This window comes from Clarias gariepinus, chromosome 25 (assembly GCF_024256425.1).
Source record: "Clarias gariepinus isolate MV-2021 ecotype Netherlands chromosome 25, CGAR_prim_01v2, whole genome shotgun sequence".
In the NCBI taxonomy this organism is placed as follows: domain Eukaryota; kingdom Metazoa; phylum Chordata; class Actinopteri; order Siluriformes; family Clariidae; genus Clarias; species Clarias gariepinus.
In genome coordinates, this window is record NC_071124.1 from 25,157,631 (window position 1) to 25,180,000 (window position 22,370).

The following is a 22,370-nucleotide window of genomic DNA, read 5'->3' on the forward strand; positions in this document are numbered from 1 at the left end:
CACATATGTTTTCCTTATTATCTTTATTATTGGTTCCTTTTATTAACAGATGAGCAGCTAATATCAATTTTGTGATATTATCATAATATAAAATTAATATGATTAAAATTTGTGATGCTGTCTTCAAATATGAACTACCCTAAACATTTTTTTACATCATACATTACCATGCTAGTATTAAAAACTGATAAAAAAAAAAAGATTGAAAGGAAGTTTGAAAAAAAGCTGTTTGAAAACTATCTCAGGTTTTGAAGATAAATGTGGATTTGAAGATTAGAGAGATAAAAGCATTCCTGTTTTCTTGCTTTAAAGCGACACTACGTGTGATGTCACTGATGATATAATGAAGTGTTCTTCATGGGACATGGCATTTGTGCAATAATGCTGCACATCTAAAAGTTAAGTTTATGTTTAACAGTGTGGTTTTTTGAAGTGAAATTACAGCTAAAACTTGTAATTATGTAAAAATTATTGTGGCTAAAAATAGCACTTAAGGCCAAATTCTGTTTTATAGACATTACTGTTCTAATACGGTTATCTCTGTTTAGTTTATTGTTAAGGGAAAAGGTTGTATTGTTAATATTTCTCCTGCTGTGTAGGTTTTTACATTACAATGTGATTTATTCACCAGTTGAAATAAATGTTAATACTTTTGCAATGCTTTGTTTTGCATTAACATTTGGTCCTAAGAATCCAAACATTGGAGAAGGGTCCCTTGGAACGGAAGTTTAAAGGAAGTTAAAGTGACTGTGCTGATCTGTTTAACTGTTTTGCACAATAGCCAATAATGTTCAGATAATAGTTCCAAGATAACTATTACCTACCACTATCGCACATTTCAAACTCGTGTCCATTTTCTTTTGATTTTGTAGAGATGCTTTGTGACAATTAGCACTGGTAAAAAGCGCTATACAAATGAAATTTAAATTAATTGAATTAAATTTCAGCCTCACAAAAGTACACCCTCAAATTTCAGCAACCACTTTATTATATGTTCTGAAGGTACAATACTATAGAAATAAAACTTGAATATCCCTTAAAGTCGTCAATGTACAGCTTGTATATCAGTACAGATTTACTGTCCTTTAACTCAACATGCAGACTTTATTGTCTAAATAAATAGCAATAAAAAATAAGTACACTTTAAGTCAACATTCAATTCAATTTTATTTACAAGTGCTTTTAACAATGGTCATAGTCTCAAAGCAGCTTCACAAAATGAGAGAAAATTTATGGAACATGTCAAAACTGTGTCCAAAGTGTCAGTATTGTGTGTGAGCTCTGTTGTTATCTATCACAGCCTTAATCCTCCGGACCTGGACTTCACCAGAGCTGCACATGTTGTTGCTGGGATCCTGTTCCACAGTACATAAGATCTCAGGGCTGTGTGTCAGGCATGGTGGTCTGCAGTACGGGGGCTCCACAGGGAACGGTTCTCGCCCCGTTCCTCTTCACCATATACACTGCAGACTTCACTCACAACTCCACCAACTGCTTCCTGCAGAAGTTCTCTGATGACTGCAATAGTCGGCCTCATCACTGAAGGGGATGACAAGGAGTACAGGGAACTTAACAAGGACTTTGTGAACTGGTGCCAAAGGAACTACCTCCAGATCAACACTGGAAAAACCAAAGAGCTGGTGGTAGACTTCCGCAGGCACAAACATCCTCCACTACAACCACTAAACATCCATGGCATGGTCATTGAGTCTGTGGAGAGTTATAGGTACCTTGGTGTTTATCTGAACAATAAACTGGACTGGACTCACAATTCAAATGCACTCTACAAAAAAGGGCAGAACAGGCTCTACCTGCTATGGAGCCTCAGGTCTTTTGGAATGCAGGGCCCACTTCTGAAGTCCTTTTATGACTCTGTGGTGGCATCAGCCATCTTTTACGGTGTGGTCTGCTGAGGCAGCAGCATCTCTGCTGGGGACAAAAAGAGACTGAACAGGCTGATCCGGAGGGCCAGCTCTGTTCTAGGATGCTCTCTGGACCCAGTGGAGGTGGTGAGTGACTGGAGAATGGTGGCTAAGCTGTCATCCCTGTTGGATAACATCTCCCACCCCTTGCAGGAGTATCTGACAGCAGTGAGCAACTCCTTCAGTGGCAGGCTGCTGCACCCACGATGTGGGAAGGAGAGATTCCGCAAGTCTTTCTTACCAACTGCTGTCAGACTGTACAACTTAGACTCTGACCACATACGCACAAGCAAACGCACAAACGAACAAACACACACATCAAATACACCATTGTAGTTATGTGCAATATTATGACGGAACATTTTTAACTTTATAGTGATAATATCTCCAGTCATGTGCAATACTATGGTGGAACGTGCAATTTTTCTTTCTGTCTCGGGGAACCACCATAACTGGGCAAAGTGCAATTTAAAACATTTAAATCATTTAGAATATTATTGTAATGTCTGTCATTCACTCTCTGTATGTATACATATATTCATTGAGTACAAACATATTACTTAGTCAAGTGTGTTTACTTATAGTCTAAATATATATTTATGTAAATATTTTTTACTACACAGATGTCCATATTTTATAGCCAGATTGTATAGTATACATTTATACTGTTAGTATTTTTTGTTTTATTTTATTATTCCCCCCCCCCCCCCCTATTTTTAGTTTATTTCACTTTATTCTGTTGTTTCTTAATATTTAACTTTGTACTGTCCACTTGCTGCCGTGGCAAAACAAATTTCCCACTTGTGAGACTAATAAAGGTTTATCTTATCTTCCACTCCTCCATAATGACATCACAGAGCTGCTGGATGTCACACACACGGTGCTTCACCACCTTCCACTTGAGGATGTCCCAAAGGTGCTCAATAGGGTTCAGGTCTGGAGACAAACTCGTCCACTGACACACACATGGACATGATGTATAGGTCAGCTGTTATCACTGAGGGTGTACTTACTTTTGTCACCAGCTATTCTAACACTAATGTCTGTATGTTGAGTTATTTTCAGAGGACAGTAAATCTGTACTGATATACAAACTGCACACTGACAATTTTAAAATATATCCAAGTTTCATTTCTATAGTCTTGTCCTTTGAGAAGATGTACTAAAACGTTTGCTGAAATTAGAGGGGTGTACTTACTTTTGTGAGTGGGTGTATAGAACCAGAAAAAAAGAATTTCACAATGGTTTTGTTTGTCTTTTATATTTTAGAAGTAATTAGGCATGTACGGTTATGGTTATAGAGAAGTGATGTTCTATGTAGTGTTTTGGATCAATTAGTCATAATCAGTTTACACGGCCACGCCCATTTAGCGTAGTGACAGCTAGTCCCCAGGCATGGGACTGATACCATAACCAGTGATAAAGCGCTGGATACATAAAATATTTTGACTTCAGACTTAGTAAAGTAAGCGATGATGTTTGTCACCTCGTGTTTTGAACCTTACACAAAAAGATTGTGTGTAAACGAGGTGATGTTACATACAGTTAGAACAGTGGCGGCTGCCCCATAGGGGCGCTGGGGCACCGCCCTCCCTGATAAGAGGGGCTAAAAATGTAAAATATATTTTTACAAATTAAGTTTTTAAATTCGGTTTACCCACCAGTATGTGCCTACATGCGATATGAATAACATATACAACATTTCCCACCTAGTGACATTCATTCACCAGTGTGAGTGCAGCCAAATAGCCCGTCATGTACTGTTGCTAGGGTAAATTAATAAATCCGTGGCCAATCAGTTTCTCAGAACTTTATGGTCTTGGGGCGCTGAAAATTCTGCCCCAAGCAGCAGAAAATACCGCGAGATTTAAGTTTTTTTTTCTTTTGAGGCGCGGTCAATCAGAGTAATGATGGCGAACTTAACGAGCGAAGAGCAGTTTCCACCAAATTCGGTGAGATCCTTATTAATATACCCGTTTTAGACTGTTGTGTTAAATTGCATTTTTAAAACTGTTTTTCTTTGTGTGAACCACTTTGAGATGCAACTTTGCTTGAAAGGTGATCCAGCTGATCATACCCTTTGATGTTGATTATTGTATTTGATACTCTCTTAAGCATGCATGGCGTATTATACAATGGAAATTTGTTCATTTACTTTATCTGTGAAACTGGTGATTTTGAGGAGGAGATTAAATCATTACTGTTAATTGTAATCATCGTCTGACTGTTGATTTTAATTCTTATATTGGACTAAGCAAAGAAATATTTTGTCACATCAGCCCCACCAGGAACATTTTTCACCAGCCGCCACTGAGTTAGAACCCTTATCGTTTTTAGGTTCAAGTCTTCCTCTTGGTTACACGACCCCCTGTACCCGGGACCAGGAAGCTCGAAACGCCTCCGTGTGTGTGTGTGTGTGACTCCATACACGACTTGTACACGTTATGATGGATAAATTGGCGCGCTTTTGAACCCGTTGGCTTTCCACAGTGCAGCCGGACCCCTGATCCTCGAGCGTGCAGCGGTTCCTGACAGCGGTTCAGGTACGGACAGGTACGGACAGCCGTTAGATCCTCTTGTCACGCGTCGTTGTGCCGCTATAACGCTGTAATGTCGTGTTGGTTACAAACGCGCTGCTTTCGGAGATCTGAGGTAACGCCATTTTCCCGCCACTTGCACGAGCCTGACGCGCCGCCTCTCACCCGCTCAGTGCTGAGGCTCTCCGTCTACTAGCGCACTACACACACACACACACACACACACATCATGCGTACTACATTTACACACACATCAGTGCGGGACTGGGCGTCTTTACCCCTAATCCGCGGTCTGGTGAGGTAACGAGGCGCTTTTGTGAAGAAAATTCTCTCAGATTTTAATGTCAAAAAAGCCAAATTAGCCATTAGCAGAGCCAGACCCAGAGACTCAGCATCAGCTCGAGCTGGAAATATGGAACCTGACTGGGAACCTTTTCTCACTTTCTCTTCTTAATGTTCGTTCTTTCTTTTTTCACCCTAATCTCAACCCATAAACCCTATTTCTGAATGATTATTTCCTGTATGATATTATTATTATTATTATTATTATTGTGTTGTATTAAACCAGAGAGTCCTGACATCTTGGATGAATTAAATGAGTTTATTGTCATAGCAGTGATAGAAGTCAACAGTAGAAATTGTGCAATTAATTAATTTCATTTAATTATTATTTATTAGAAGCATATTAAAGCAATGTGATTTGTTATTACATTGTACATTTAACCTGTTTTATTTAAATAGACTATACTTCTTTAAAACTTGTCGTGTCAAAATATTTTTTAATATGCAATCAGTTAAATCTAAAAACGTTTGATTCATGTTGACCTTTATTGTTTACCTTTGTTTTTTATTTTTGGGTTAATTCTTTTTCGAATTAACAGATACGTTATACAGCAGTAAGTTCTGAGCAAATAATCTAACTGGATGAAAGTGACGGTAATGGATGGTAACAGCGCTGGGAGGTATGACTCCGTGTCCCAGGTGTTGTACAGTGGTTAATTACACTGTGGGGTCGCAGCGTGGGTGAGAGTAGGTCTATACGGTCTGCAGTACAGAGGAGAAAGCAGTTGCCTGACAAAACCCACATTCACAACCAGTCACTTTCACCTGTTATTAGTGATGGGTCGTTCATGAACGATTCGTTCTTTTTGAACGAATCTTTAACGTGACTTTAAAGATCCGCTTTTAACCTCCGTATGTTATGTACAGGAAACAGACATGAGAAGTTACCTTTGAGTCTTTTCGGTCTGAATCATTCATTCTTTTGTCACAAGACTGCTATGCAATGCAAAAGATTCAAAAGAACGAATGACTCAGACTAAAAGATATGAGGTGATCTGCTCATTCTGTTTATCATAATATGTCCTTAGCTGCATTGTAATATTTTCATTATAGCCAAAATTTGTTTATGTAGACGTATTGGTGGTCTGTTTATTGAAAATGTAACATTTTATTTTATTTTTAATTAAAAGAACTAAATGACTCAAAAAAAGTGTTGTTCATTTTGATGAACGAGATTCAAAGAACAGAGTCACTAAAATGATTCAAACTTTCCATCACTACCCATTATTCACACAAACTGTCAAAAGGTTAACTCTGCCACAGTTTGTTAGTTTCCCCATGCAAAATAACTGGTTAATTAAATTAAACTAATTGTAATCTTTTTGTGTGACTGTTGTATGAAAGTATTGTATTATTGTATTGAGACTGTGATGATGTATCTTCAGTACTCAGGCTGCTCTCTCGTACCTATGACCACTTCACAGCCATGTTGATATTCAGTACAACAGCGCAACCTGTTCTGTAGTAGCGTTAAAACTGAGTTAAATAAAATAACTAAATAACTCTAATTTGAATTTTGTCTTTTTCATATGCAGTTATGAAAGTGACTTGGAGTAAATATGGAGTTATCGAATAACCAAATACCGTCTGAAGAGGACAAGCTTTCTAAAACTGAGACAAGTAAAGGTCACTGCGCCGGAGGACATGATCTTTCTGACACCTCAATTTATGTAACTATCAATGAAAACAATCCAAATGTCTCCTCAGAGAATCTTCTGTCTCCTAATATCCTGGACATACCTTATCCAGAGATCAGTCCCAGTCTCTCAGATGGGTGGACTCAAGACTTTAGCTTTGATTATGTTAAAAAGAGCAGAACTCACGACTGTGTGACGGGGATTAGATTGGCGGACCCAGTAAGTCCTGAGAATGGAGATCGAGCACAGATTTCAGCCAGGTATCATCACTCCAGGCTCTTTAACAGTGCTAGCTTTTCTGGATTTAGTGCAACTCAGCAATTGCTACATGAAAATCAGAATACATCTGGCAACAACCGGGAAATCATCGATTACCGCAATCTGACACCTCAAGTGCCATTTGTGCCTTCCATCGCCAAGTCCGTTCCAAAGAAAAGGATCTTTCTTAGGAAGCCCAGAAAGACCATCAAAGACCTTTTCATCCACAAAAAGCACGACAGCGAGAAAGCAATGTCACCATGTACACCATGTCGAGAATATGGACCAAAAGCAAAAAAAAATAAGAAGTCCTCAAGATGCCGCGAATCAAGAACTTCTCGCAAAATCAGCGATACACTTTCCGACTCTTCAAGTGAAGGATGCAGTAACGTATGTGAGGATGCTGTGTCACTCCAAAGCTTTGGCTCTCAAGCCGGTTGTGGAGAGATATTTGTGGATGAGGAATATCTTGTCTCTCTGGAAGGCATATCCAAACTTAAAACAAGAAGAGATACTAGTGAAACGCCAAAGCGAAGTCCTGTTATGTTTCAGGGAGGTATGGAGCAACTAGCATCACCTGCTCTTCCTGAGGTCTTGGACTTGTTTGGGATGTGGGACAGCATCAATAGGACTGTTCTCTTTAGTCCAAGTTCAGGCCAAGAAATTACACTCTCCACACCAATTTCTTTATCGCCTTCTTCAAAAAGGACAGCACATTCTGCTGAGGATGTGACAGGCAAAAATTTAACAGAACAAGAAAACAGCCTAAATCATACAGTGACGCCAAAAAGTGAGAACCAAGAAAGCACCAGTGATGAGGGTTACTGTGATTGTAATTCTGCTGAAGATCACACCGGTCAATCTCTAACACCAGTACTTTCCAGAAAATTCCCTAGGGACACGTACAGTGGAGATGCTCTTTACGAGTTGTTTTATGACCCCAGTGAAGCTGAAATGACCCCCATTTTTGATGATGACATAGATCTGCCAAGCAGCATTATTGGCCAGCCAAGTCCAGACCTCCCATTATCCATGTACAGTTTCCATATTGGATCTGAAGAGAACCTGGCACCTCCACTATCAGTAGACCTCATTAGCCATGACTTTCTGCAGAGTAACTGGATGGGAAAGGACTGTTTATTGAAGCTTTGTGATACAGAAATTTCCCTTGCTATGAGTATCGTCAACTGGATGAAGCATAAGACAATCAAGGGTACCCAACTGGGAACTCCAGGAATTAGCACTGGAGATAATGGAGATGTATATCAAGAAGAAAAAGTTCGAACAACGGACTTTGGAAATGTCCCAAGTAAAGCAGTTATCAGGACTGTTAACAGCAGAGACAATATAACTGACCTTAAATTAAATAAACCACATCAACTAGATATTGGTCATCTCTCAGTGCAACACCAAACGGGAGTAGTTACAACACCAGAGAGCCAACCCAGAACCCCAACAAGTCATGTATGCTTTCGGATATTTAATATTAACTCGCCATCTACACCCAACAAAGATTTGGTGTCTCCCATAGGATGTTCTCCTGGCTCTGGATCAAGTTCCTTGTTTGTACTGGCCATAAACAAAGAATCTCTTTGTGAATCTTGCAAGGGGTCCCTGAAACATGGTGCCAAGGATTTGCACCTGTGCCATTCCTGTACCTCCTTCATTGAGCAAATAAAGACGTCAGAGCTGTGGCCTCACGCTAATCTTTACCATGCTAAGCTTGCAGGAAGTCCCCAAGCGTTGCTTCCATCTCCAAGCAGCAGTTGCGGTATAGCAAGTGACATTAGTATTCTTTCGCTAGTTGAGCAGTGTGCCAATCAAATGTCTTCCATGAATCTTAACCAGCATCAACATCCCTCTAATCATGAAAAAAGCGCTATCATCAATCAAGGAAGTGATAAATGTTCAATGAAAGATTATACTAGAAAGTATGTCAAGTCCAAGCCCAAGAAGAAAAAGAATGGGGCAGGACATTTGGGTGATAATACAAACATCAGAGGGAGTTTTAGCCATGTTGCATGTAGTCCATCCTTACTGGAGGCAAAGAGCATCGGTCTTGTCACAACCAATGGAGCAGACACTGAAGTATCTCAAGCTTCAAGGCCGACTTCCCTGCCTCTCTCAAGTGCTACCTCATCTCGGTTTTCTAAAAAAGAGCACTGCAATGGCATCAAGGCCAAATGTGAAAGAATGCAACGAGACAGGAAACCGCCGGTCACCAGGGAAGGTTTATCAAACAGTGTCACCTCAGAGGAGAGGAAGATGGAACAAAGGCGCAGGATGAAGAAATAAAGCAGGTGCTGTGTTGTTCACTTACAGTTATAACAGTGTTTTACAGTCCAGTCCTCGAGGACACCACAAATAGTCCACTTTTCACACCTAGCCAGCTTCATATGGTTCTTGATACATACTAAAGCAAAGGTGAAGACTAATGGGAGTCCTAGGAGATTGGATTAGACTATTTAAATCTGACAATAATGTGTGATTGCAATGTGTGATGGTTCTTTTTTAGTATATTGTTATATATTGTAATAAACCGCCTGGCTCAGAGAAAGTAAAAATTTCAAAAAGAAATTTGCCATTCCTTCTTGCAAAGAAAGAATTGCAATGACTTGGGTTAAGAACTGTCGAAAAGATGATTAAGACCTTTAAGGATAGACCTGAACCCTCAGAAGAAATGTGGTCCAGTAGAATTCAGAGCTACAGTATCTCAAAGCTGTGTGTCCATGGGAAAACCACTTGTTAGTGAGATTCCTCAAAAAAAAGCTTTATTCAGTTTGTTAGGGAGCATAAAGATTGAAAGTTGGTTTGGAAAAAGGTCATGTGACCTGATGAGTCCAGACTGATCCTATTCCAGAGTGATGGGCGTGTCAGGGTGAGAAGGGAAGGACATGAGGCGATGCTCCCATCATGCATAGTGTCCACTGTACAAGTTTCTGGAGACAGTGTTATGATCTGGGGTTGATCAGTTCCTTTGGTCTAGACTCAGTAACGTTATGGGGCAATAAAATGAAGTCAGCTGACCACTGACATTAATGTACTGAATCACCAGGTTATCACATCTATGGAGGGTTTTCTTTGATGGCACATGACATATTCCAGGATGAGGATATATTACAGTGTGGGAATTTTTTTATAGCCAGGGGTGTATCTTATTGTGTATTCAGTAGGTATCATTGCTGTCTCATTGTTCCAGGATCACTGGTTATCTCCTGAGCTCAGGTTAGGGTCAGTATTGAGTTTCCTCAGGGTTCTGTGGTTTTCTCTCTTTTCCTGAAAACAGTTTACTCCTCTAAACTGCCTCACATTTCTTGTGAGTGTGTTCCTACTTTACGCCTCTGCTCCTGTTATGACTGTATTTATTAATTATATAGAGAAGTGGTCTTCAGTGAGGCTGCAGCGTTTCATTACAGATTAATTGGAGGCGCTTTTTGTATCTGACTAGAGGAAGAGATGAAGGTGAACTGATGAAACACATGGACTCAGGTGGGACTCCTGCTGTGTCAGAATGAAAGATAAGAGTGAAGCCTCCTGATGTAGCGAGTGGAAGACCAGAGGAGTCGTGTAGCTTCCACAGGAAACATGATGAGTTCCTCAAGGCTCCTGGGAATGAAGTGTCCTTGTCCTTTGTCCTTCTCCCACTGATCCATTACTGAGCAGTACTGAAGGGAATAAATAGGCATTACTATAGTTAGCATTAATTTACAAATAAAGTCTGTTATTTCTCTACCTCAGTCTGATGACAGAAATTAGAGATGACGGAAATGAGACAACATCAACATCATCATTCTGATCCAGATTTACAAACAGTTCAGTGATCACAAAACCTGTATAGGCTCAAGTGTTTCTGCTGCGTTTACATCAGTCATGAGAAATGTGTGTGTGTGTGTGTGTGTGTGTGTTGAGGAAGAGAGAGAAAGATTTAGAAGAATAACAGTTGTTTTGGTGCTGAATCTGTAATTAGGACATCAGGAGACTCGGCTTGGCTATTATTAGTCTTTCCATGTGTGCTGCTGAACGAAAAGAGAATTCATCACAGATTCACTGTTTCCTGCACACTGTACAATGATTTCAAATAAATAAAAAAAGCAGTTCTATACTAAAGCTTCAGTAAAGAACCGTGATCAGAGTATAAATATAATTTCAGTTTATAATTTTAATATACAGTATATACATTTTTAATAGGGTATATATACAGTTTTATGTTTATATTTCTTAAAATCTAACATTTTCTATTTTTCCATGTTCATTATTAAAAGTGTTAAATATTGATATTCATTTTAATTACTAGTTTTAAAATGTGTATATTTTGTAAAAGAAAAAAAAAGGAATAATAATCCAATTTAGTTTTAGACCATTGATGTGAAAAATATTTAAACACCTCTTTCTGTTATATAGATTGATTATTGACTATTAACCCCCCCTATAGATACGCTTAAGGCATTTCAGTGACCTCGGATCCGGGGTTTTATTAATAATTCACAATAGAACTGTGCAAATAGAAACTAAATGCAGGTGAAGTGAAGTGTGTTTCAATAATTTAGTGAGGAAGACGAGCAAAACACAGGGTCAGAAGTGATGGGAAAAAGAGGAGTGATCATAGGTGAAGATTTAGTTCATGATTGATAATAATAATAATAATAATAATAGTAATAATAATAGTAATAATAATAAATCTTATGATATGACAATCTCGATTTGTGACATTATATGAAATAATCCTTTGTCCAATCAGGTGTCTGATAATTAATCACTGATACAAGTTTTCTAATGCACAGCCTGTAGGTTTAAAATAACGCAAATCGCTTAATCCTCATTGGACGAGCCGTGGCTGTGAAATTGCTGTTGCTATGGTTACTGTATTTGTCGTCTTGGGAGCTTTTTATAGGAGAAGAACAGAGCGCTTTATCGCCTGTCGTGTAAAAGGACACATTTCAATTGTCCATAATTATCATCAGCTTCTCCTGAGTTTTCTTTTTTTTTATGACCTTGAGGAAAGTTCAGCCTGTAGGACTGAGAGGTCATGTAACCTGCACTCGTCCTTACCTCTCCTGGAAAGAAAAATTGCACATGATCTAGATCTTTTGATAGAATTTGCTCTAAATGTGTCTCTAACTCCTGAACATGCAGAAACAGCGACACCACCTGTTGAACAACGGAAGTGTTTAGTCGAGTTAGTGACCATCATCTACACAAACCACACTGATTTATCTAACATGTCTTATCTTTTTTTTTACTTTCTCCTCAGTCTATTTCTTTTTATTTCTCTATGTTCATGTTTCATGTTGTTCTGATTGGTCATTACTTTGGCCTGTAACTCGTTATTACTGTGTGTGTGTGTGGGGGTGTGTGTGTGTGTGTGTGGGGGGGGGGTGTAACTGATTAATTATGCTGAAACAATTCTGAGGTCAGTTTTTATTGCTTTAGTTAAAATTCTTTCTTTTCTTTGTTAATCATTTGAACCTCTTTAACCTACTTTACATGTCCTAACTAGTCCATGACAAATATAATCCAATAAAAAGCTATTTATCTCTAATAAAAATTTGTTCATATCAATTAGTTTTGTTGAACAAAATGTCTTTATAAAGCATAAATCAGTTGTAATTTCAAATATTTTATATTGTATATTACAAAATTAACTTTTTTGGCATTTTTATTATTACTATTTTACCTTATAAAAATGTAAGTAAAAGACAATTAACTGATAAATCAATTCAATTTATTAATTTATTAATAATCTATTTATGCCAAGACAGTACTAATAAATACAAAGCGTTGTTTATTTGACTAAGGTGTTAGGAGCACCTGTCTGCCTCTAGATGGCACTCTAATCATTTACATTTACTACAGAGCCCGAGCTCATCATTAAATTTGATCAGAGTGTTTAGGGATGATCTTCACTTTATTTCTTTTTTTTTTTACACAAGCAAATGGATTTCATTAAATAATACAGTATCAGTGTTACAGCTGTGTGAGTATAAGCTGACAGAGGGTGAGGGTACAAACATCCCCTGAGTAGTGCACACTAGAGCGGGGTTAGTGAGTTAACGAGTTAGTGAGCAGATGTGCAGCGTGAGAGACTGAGCTTCATTCAGAGCAGGAAGAAAGACTCACACTGTTTAATCTGCCACATAAAGTCCACTGAGCACTGATCTAACGGCATCAAGCACAATGTGGAGTGTGTGTGTGTGTGTATTGATTGAAGATAAAAAAAAATCTGTACACATCCAACATTAAACTTCCAAATCTTTGTACAAATCAAATAACTATTTTGTTTTTGATCATTTTCCTGATTTTAAGCTCGTACTACAGATTTGAGTTTGGACATGTTTGACTCTGAGTGAGGAAAAGACAGAGGAAGTTCATCCAATTGTTTACGAGATCAGTTCAGCTTCCTAATATACCACAGTGTACATTAAAACACTGTTAGCATTGTTGCACTGCGAGGTTTGATTAGTTTCTCCAGATTAGTTTAGTGACAGCAGGTCTCGCTTCTCCTCGAGTCTTGTGTTTGTGTTTGTTGGTTACGTTATTTAATGACGAGTCGACTGTTAATATGTTGTTGTTTTTTTCCACAGATTTTCCCGTCAGTCAGAGCGAGTTTATCAGGCAGCTAACGCCGCGTCTCCACCGGCCGGCCGCGTTACACACTCTCACGGAACTCATCATTAATTATTAATCTCTCTGATCATCTCTTCTGATGGAGGACATTTAAATGATTTCCTTTTTCCTTTGATGTGATGAAAAGACGCTTTTTATCCGTATTCTGATTTTTTCCCGGTTCTGTTCAGGTTGTCGATCGATCGGGCGGACGAACCGAACCAAGTGTTGGAGCTCTTAAAGGTTCTGTGTAGAACTCACACACGGTGTGTTTCCCTGTCAGGAAGAGTTCCCCACCAGACCCCTGTAAGAGACGCCTATTGTGTGTGTGTGTGTGTGTGTGTGTGTGTGTGTGTTTTACAGCCTCATGTGGAGACTCAGCGAGTGTGTGTTCCTGAGTTAATGATGAGGAATAAACCTCACACAGGACGAGTTCTTCAGCATTTTATGTTCTTAGATTTTATTTATCCTAATAAACACATTTATTGATCTTATTAAAGAACACACACACACACACACACACACACACACACTAAAATATGACTGTTCATTTAATTTTCATTTATTATTAAATTTATTCAGTAATTTATCCTTTGATTGGATTATACCATGGATTTTTATTATCTTTTTCTTGATTATTTATTTCATTTCATTTGTTTAATTATATTTTATTTTTCATTTTCATTTGTTTAATTATATTTTATTTTTTATTGCATTTCATCATTTCAATTTTTAAAAACTGCATTTAATGCATATTTATTAATATTTTTTAAATATTATTTTTTTTTTATTTCTAACCCCCCCCCACACACAGTACGTATATCACACTGCTTTACATTTATGATTATTTTCCATTTTATTTATAGTTTTATAATAGTTTTATATTTTTATTTATATTTGTACACACTTCGGATTTGTTACTTGTTTTTTTTTTATTTGTTTAGTATTAAATGCTGAGAGTGTGTGTGTAAGTATACACCCCCCACCCCTTTCTTTTAAAATAATATATTGTTATTCTCTTTTTATTTATTTTTAATTAATATTTTTTTACCCATTTCCCTCCTTTTTTTATATATATATTTTTTAATCGCTATCACGGACGTCTGTGTTTTTATGCACTTTTGTTTATTTTAACCCGAAAAAATTATGCAGAATTAATTATTATTGGTCTTAAAAGAGAGACCTTATTTCACAGAGAAAGTGTGTGTGTGTGTGTGTGTGTGGTTAACGTGATCTGCATAAGCTGCGTTTACAACAACTTCATTCACACACACACACACACACACACCCACACACACACACACACAGCGAGCAGGTGTGTGTATTCAGTGAAGACGACACTTGCAGTCTAAATGAAATGAATATAATTAATTTTAAAAAAAGTCTAGGATTCAAATGCAAAAAACTTATTTTTGTCATAAATCACGCTCAGAACCACGTGTGTGTTTGTTCTAATGACATTTTCTCGCCGCTGTTCTCGATTAAGAGTGACGAGACGTTGACCTGGGCGAGGGGCGACTGGGCCGTTTTAAACACTTACAGTACTACACATAGACTTTACATTATGGAGGACGAAAAAGGAAACAGTCGATCTGAATGGCATGAAGAAGGCAGAAAAAACATCATCCGTTTGTAAATAAATAATTTAAGAGCAGCTAATTTATTATACAGGGTGAATGATGATTAAATAAAACTCATTTTAACCGGCAATAAACATAAACACTCGTAAACCTGGTGATAAACAGCATGGTGAGAGATCAGTGCAGGAGTGTGTTTAGAATGTGGTTAAGAATAAAATCAGTTTTTTATGAAGAATGAGTGTTTTGGAGGTAGAAGCTGTAGGGTGTTTTCACATTAGAGACCCGAGATTGTTTCTGAGGACGCTCGACCCCACAGTCTGGTTCATATTGATGAGTGAGAACACAATCCTTCTGTGCTCAGGAACCGCGCTCGAGTCCGCTTGAAGAGGTGGTCTCGAGAACGATATAATACTGACCTACACAGCCGCAGCTGATACAGTAGGAACGCACGCGAGAATGGCACTGTCAACATTTTTACCGAAATCTTAATAGTATTAGGTATTACGTGCCAACATGACTTCCTCATTCTCTTCATCTCTTGTATTTTATGGCAGCTTACAAACCAACTTAGATACACACTGCCACCTGCTGTATGGGAAATGCTGTAAATGTGAAAGTGTACCCGAGTACGGAAAAAAAAAAATGTGATCACTGGCGAGCGGGGGGAGGGGAGGGCAGTCGTTTCTGGGCACGGTACAAATCAACTGTGTCCTAATGTGAAAACACTCCTGAATGTAATCATGAACCTGCTTGTGTTCCTCGTGGAAGTGTTTAATGAGTCAGTTTATAAATCGTCTCATTGCATGTGAGATAATCCTGTAGCGCACTAACACTGTACCATAGTGTTAGAGATGATTTATATATATATATATTAAGTGTAATATATATTAAGTGTAATAAACATGATGCATGTTGCATGATGTGTTTTAGATGATATAAAATGCTTAGGGTACAAAATTAATATTTTATTGGAAATTATTATTATTATTATTATTATTATTATTATTATTATTGTGGAGTACCTCTGCTGGGTTTTAGTGTCAGTGATACAAAATGAGACGAGTAAATAAATTTATCAATATGTGAAAGTGTATTGTGTCTGTGTGTTTTGTGGTCATGATAAATTTGCCACAGGTGTGAGTCAGTGTGTGTGTGTGTGTGAATTGAAGTCTCCAAGTCCAGCCTTCTCCTACTCCCTGAGACAAAAAGATAAATGAATTTTTTTTTTGACACCTCATCAATCTGGCAACCCTGCACTTAACCTGACAATAATAATCCAGTGGCTCTCAGCCTTTAGATTATAAAAACAACAACAACATTATATGATACACTTATACATCAGATGATGGAGTTTCTGAATATGCAAATTAGACATATGTGATGTCATCTGAGCACGCATTACTAAGAGTTTATACAGAATCTGTTACACCTGGCAACCCGGGTGTGGGCTGGACATGCGCGTCTCTCTGTGTTTGTTTCTGAGTGTTTGAGTGACACAGCACACACACACACACTGCGGGATCTGCAGCTCACAATGACTCTGGAATTAAGTGTGAATGAGCTGAGAGTGTTTGGAGGAGACCTGAGAGGGGAGTCGGAGGAGTAGGATGGAGCAGAGCAGTGTGGAGTCCTACATCAGGGCCAAGTTTCATCTCTCAGCCTGTCTCATCTGCTGGGCTCTGATCAGAACCTGCCAGGTAACACCACCTCCACTTCACTCATCTCACTCAGGAACTCTGTCATTACTCTAATGCAGTGTGTGTGTGTGTGTGTGTGTGTGTGTGTTTATGCATTTAGAGGAGAGAGGGACAGAACTAACAACCAACACTGAAGTCTGAACTAAAGTCACACAACTGCATGTAATTACACTCATTAATCATCATTTCTCTCTAATGTCTCTAATTAGAGCCTTCGTTAATATCTACAGACATTAAAATGTTTAACACAATAACACCAACAGCTCATATAGAGTTAATATAAAAGTTCAGCCTGTTGCATTTATTCCTACAGATTTACACTTTTTTTATCAGAGGATTAAACATTTTGTTCAGAATCTGTTGTAGAATAAAAGTGTGTGTTATAAACTGTGTGTAAACATCCTGTGTGTTTGATTCCTCTGTTATCGCCAGTGTAGTGTGTTTAATAATACACTCCTAAACACCGCATGTTTAACAATCAGAATAATCTACACTACAGATTAATGTTTCATACTGTACATATATTGCACATACATGAAAGTTTAATAATAATCATAATAATAATAATACAAAATTAGAAAATAAATACTTAAATGCCCTACTTAAATATATTCAATCCCAAACACCTCAAGTAGAAATAAAGACTATGATTTATAATCACATTAAACTCTGTCACATTTATACTTTTCTTGTAGTATACAGTAATACACATGATATCAGGATTGTGAGTGTAAGTGAATGTGAGATGTTGAATGAGGAACAACTGAATACTATTCGTGTATACAGTGGAACCTTGGATTACGAGCATAATTCATTCCAGACAAATTCCAAAATCCAAACCATAAGAAATAATGGAAACTCAAATTATTCGTTCCACAGCCCAAAAAAATAAATACATAAAAATAATTAACCCAAAACAATAAGTCAAAATAAAACAAATTAACCTGCACTTTATCTTTTAAAAAAAAGTTTTTTTAAATCCCGACACATAAGTGTTTCCAGATCTTTAACCTCTCTAATGAGACTTTCTTTTGTTTTACACGTGCGCACACACATGTTATAGTAAACAGTACACGCGCGCTGTACACACGCATACAGTCACAAAATAAAATGTTTCAGTCCACACACACACACATACACACACACTCACACACACACACACACACACTCAAAGTTCACAATGTGCACATCATAAAACCTGAGCCTCGTTTCATTAATCCTTATTTATTATATTTATTATACTGTAATACACAATTCTGACAGCAGAGGGCATTCAATATGACACACAGCTCCTTTAAAAGCTTTAATACAGAAGGGGTTTAACGTGGGATAAGTGACACATAATGAATCGTACTGTTAAATGTAAATAATTGGTGCGGTGATGGCTCAGTGTGTTAAAGCTCTTTGTTATTGATTAGAAGGGTGATGGTTCGAGCCCCAGCTCTGTCAGGTTGCTGCTGTTAGGACCTTGAGCAGGACCCTTAATGACTGACCCTGCACTCTGACCCCAGCCTACTAACGATAGGGATATGAGATATGCGAAGAATAAAGAATTTCAATGTACAGTAATGTATATTTTACAAATAAAGGCCAAACTTAACCCACATCGGGATGAAATAAGGCCGAGTTACTGTCGGCACCTGGGAGGTGATTATTTTCAGCACGACACCAAGTGTTTTATTCCTCCTACACTGCGTCAAATTACAAAACTGTAACATTTATGAAAGCACTGTACACCATAACTTTATCAGGTCATAGTTAGATTAAATGTTGTGTGATGTTTCTTCTGACCAATCAGAGCGCAGCGTTTGTTTGAGCAGCAGTGTGTTAGATGTGTGGACTCGTAGCGCTGCCTAACTCCGGCCTGTCTCTGCTGTCTGTGTTTCAGAGGAGGTTACGGGCGTCTTCGGCCGTCTCGCAGGTAAGACTCTGAGATCACTTCCTGTTTTTAAAACGGTCTCTCTAATCATTCAGATGAAAGCATGAGCCCAGGTTGTGTTTAGAGCTGAGCGGTCTAATGATCACACACACACACACACACACACACACACACACACACACACACACACATATTCCAATAAAACAATTCCAATCCAGATCAACATGGATTTTATTGGATGCAAAAGTTTTGGCACCCACTAATAAACCCTCTGACATGTTCAAACCACACACAGAGACTGTAACTTTAATGAACTGGAGTGACGTTAAACATAAAATGTGTTCTGTGCAAAAGTTTTGACACCCACCCAAGACATGTGTATGATTACACTGATAGTATTAAAATGTGTTACATCACGTTATGTTATTTATTTGCGTCGCGTATTAATGTTATATTAATGTGTTGATTTCTGTTGTACATAATGCAAACAGTTTTTTATTTATTTAATATTTAACTTTATCTTACATGATTGTGTGCTTCTGTAGGATGTTAACATGTTGTTATATACATTTAGAATTTTTTTGAATTCGTGCTCCAGCTTTGTGTGATGATATTAAATACTGTATGTGTTTATTAAGTTGTCGGAATTTTTAAACACGACCTCGGAGTGTCATGTCAGAGCGTTTAGATTTTTCAGCTACACACTGTGAGTTTGATCTAATCGTTCGTCTTCAGACTCGAGCTGTGCTGCACTTTTAACCTCTTTATCTCGCGTGTTTGGTGAAAAACACGTCTGTACATGTCGCGTGCTGGAATTGTGTAATCACTCACACACTGATGTGGTGTAGTGTGTGTGTGTGTGTGTGTGTGTGTGTGTGTTAATTAGCCCAGGTCTAGATTGTATTGCAATACAGATGCAGAATCCACCAGTGTAGAAACACACAGCGTCTGGTTTCCTTCAGCTCTGTAAATAAAGAGTGTGTGTGTATGTGTGTGTGTGTGTCTGTGTGTGTGACTGTGTGTGTGTGTGTGTGTATGAAAGAAGTAGAGAGAGAAATCTGTGAGCAGGTACAGACGAGACTCAGCTCAGATTTCATTTCTTTTTGCCGGAGTGTGTGTGTGTGTGTGAGTGTGTGTGTGTGTGTGTGTGTGTGTGTGTGTGTTGCAGATAAGACTCCCGCATGTCTGAGCAGGTATAAATGCAGCATTTACGTAAAACGGAGCTGCATCTTGATTTTCATTCCTGTGTGTGTTTGATCTGACGTGATGATGATGATGATGATGATGATGGTCATGTGATTGTGTGCATGGTTCCTAAACAGCTACACACGCTGTTCAGATCTCTATAACCTGGTGTATATTTTATAACAAACACCCTCGGTACCTCAGGAGGGACTCCAGCAGCCGCTCCAGAAGGAGACACCGAGAGGAACCCGGGCGTGTGTGTGTTTCTCTTCTCTCTCTTCTTCTGGGGAACATTTACATTTACACTGTTTGGTGGATCTTCATATCCATGGGGGTTTTTGTTTATCTCATTTGTTTGGAGCCCTGCACAAGGGGATAAAACTCACAACCTTCTGATCAGTGCTCCTGAGTCTTTACTGATCATGTGTGAACAGACCCTTAAACTTAAAGAGCCTCACACTCAGAGTGTAAAGGGTTAACACGCTTGTGTGTGTGTGTGTGTGTGTGTCTGTGTGTGTGTGTAAGTCTAAACGGCGTAATCAGTTGGCAATAAATAAATGAATAAAGCGCTAAATAAAGCCACTTCCTTGTTAATTATCTCATTATAAAGAAACGCCGTACAGTGCCATGTCATTAGTGTGTAAAGAGCTGAAGGGGATTGTGGGTAATACCTGTCGTGCATGTTTTTATGGCCAAGTTTTAAATGTGTGTGTGTGTGTGTGTGTGTGTGTGTGTGTGTTTGTGTGTGTTTTTTGTGTCACCGCTTCCTCTAGCTCGTGTCACTCGAAGCCCTGCAGGGTTTTATTACATTTTTTTTGTTCTTCCGACAGTTTTGGGTTTTTACACACGTGACATTCTGGTCCTGCAAGATTTTCTGCTTTGTGTGAAAAAAAAAATAAAAAATCAAAAGCCCTGAGGACGTCCTGTGGCAGGTTAATCCCAGCCAGACGGTTAGTGTGGGAAAAAAACCTGAAGGAGCAAAACACAGACAGACGGAAGGAGGGAAACACACACGACAAGAAAAGGACTCACAGACACGGCGACAGGTGAGAGGGGGCGGGGCTACAGTGGGGTATCGGGGTATATGGGGTATCTACACTGCACGCTTTAGTGCAAAATATAAGTAACCACATCCTCTGGTGGCTCCGCCCCTTTTACTATTTAACATTTCTAATAAAAGTCAGTTATCTGTGTGCTTAGGGGCGGGGCCTGGAGTCTGAATGGTTGCTGTGGGGTAAGGGGCGGGGTCAGGGCTACGATTGGTTGCTGTGGGGCTAGGGGCGGGGTCTGGAGTCTGAATGGTTGGTGTGGGGTTAGGGGCGGGGCCTGGAGTCTAAATGGTTGCTGTGGCATTAGGGGCGGGGTCTGGGGTACGATTGGTTGCTGTGGGGCTAGGGGCGGGGTCTGTTGTATGACTGGTTGCTGTGTGGTTTTGGGCGGAGTCTGTGGTCCAAATAATTGCTGTAGAGTTAGGGATGGGGTCTGTGGTCTGATTAGTTGGTGTGGCATTAGGGGCGGGGTCTGTGGTCTGCAAAACATCAAAATCAAATGATATCTTGTTTCACAGAACATATCATAAGCATTAAGTAAGGCGCGACTATAATGATTGTTCTGTATTATTTGACTGAATAAGTTGGTTGCGTTATGACCTTTTGACCTTGTGTTGTTCTGTAGAAACTTGTGTGTGGTGTCTGTGTGATGGAACTGATTTATGTCTCTGTACATCATCACTGAGCAGCTGTTCCTGTCCACCACCATGCAGCTGCTGTTCCTGACGCTTCTTTCCTTTTATTTGCTCTGTGTGTGTGTGTGTGTGTGTGTGGAGGCTGGAATAGAACAGTGGTGTAGAATAACACATGCAGCTCTGTGCTGGAGCTGGACGTGTCCTTCAGAACGCTCACTGGGAGTTCTGCTCCCCATGATGTCATCAGACTTTAACTCCAGCACAGCTCTGAGTGTACAGTTCCAGCTGCTAACATCAGCGTGTTTATCACCATCCTCATCATCCTCATCATCATCATCATCTTATCCGGTCACTGAGATTAGGGGTTACACGGGGTCAATAGTTAAACCTCTGTGTGATGTCATAAGTGCGACTTGTAGAATGCAGGTAGGTCACATGACCTCCTGAGTAACCAATCAGTAACCAGTGAACACAGAAAGGTGACTTTATCTGGAGAACTTTCCTGCTATTCAAAGCAGCTCTTGACTCCCTGCACACTCCAGTTCTCGCCCTGAGCGACAGAGTGAGCGACCTCCGGAGGCGGGTTCTGGTGCTGCAGCAGTCACCTAGCATGGAGACAATCCTCAGAATCACTAGAGAACACCCAAGCACAGCCTCGAGCTGACTAACTTGAAGGCAGCGCGATCCTCACAGCGTAACACAGCGCCACCCAGAGCTCAACACAGACAGATGTTCACCCCAACTTTTTAATCGAGTCTCTGAGTCTCTCAGTTTGCTTGTTTTTAATCCAGATATGTGAGTCTGATCAGTAAAATAATTCGTTCAGTTTCGTTTAGGATTCAAGTGCGAGTTTGGTTGATGACTGACTTCACTTCTCCTTCGAACACACCGCTTCAGTTTCTGAGTAAATGAGCTACTGCTGAGCCACGCCCCCTCCAAAAGAGCAGAGCTGAGCAACAAGCCAGTCAAGAAGCTCTTCTTATATGAGGTCACATGAGGCTTGTTTAAAGCCCGGTCCATAGACGTGAGGTTTTGCTGTAGTCTCT

At 39.2% G+C, this 22,370-nt stretch overlaps 2 protein-coding genes across 6 annotated transcripts in view; both read left to right on the forward strand.

Moving 5' to 3' along the window:
* The first annotated feature begins 4,416 nt into the window (after positions 1 to 4,416).
* Positions 4,417 to 13,763, forward strand: amer3 (APC membrane recruitment protein 3). 3 transcript variants are annotated; one of them, XM_053486989.1, is made up of 3 exons: positions 4,417 to 4,475; positions 6,337 to 8,996; positions 13,278 to 13,763. In XM_053486989.1, the coding sequence occupies exon 2, from the start codon at positions 6,361 to 6,363 to the stop codon at positions 8,989 to 8,991; it is 2,631 nt and encodes an 876-aa protein (XP_053342964.1). In that variant the 5' UTR covers positions 4,417 to 4,475; positions 6,337 to 6,360; the 3' UTR covers positions 8,992 to 8,996; positions 13,278 to 13,763. The 3 variants fall into 3 exon arrangements, with proteins under 3 accessions (XP_053342964.1, XP_053342963.1, XP_053342965.1); XM_053486988.1 differs by having other exon boundaries at positions 4,417 to 4,465; XM_053486990.1 differs by lacking the exon at positions 4,417 to 4,475 and adding an exon at positions 4,507 to 4,574.
* A 2,658-nt stretch (positions 13,764 to 16,421) lies between these two features.
* The window catches only part of arhgef4 (Rho guanine nucleotide exchange factor (GEF) 4), a 43,599-nt gene continuing 37,650 nt past the window's right edge, over positions 16,422 to 22,370 (forward strand). For all 3 annotated transcript variants that reach the window (XM_053486287.1, XM_053486288.1, XM_053486290.1), the window contains exons 1-2: positions 16,422 to 16,576; positions 18,465 to 18,497. In XM_053486287.1, coding sequence (XP_053342262.1) covers positions 16,487 to 16,576; positions 18,465 to 18,497 — 123 coding nt within the window. In that variant the 5' untranslated portion in view covers positions 16,422 to 16,486. The remainder of the gene's footprint in view (positions 16,577 to 18,464; positions 18,498 to 22,370) is intronic.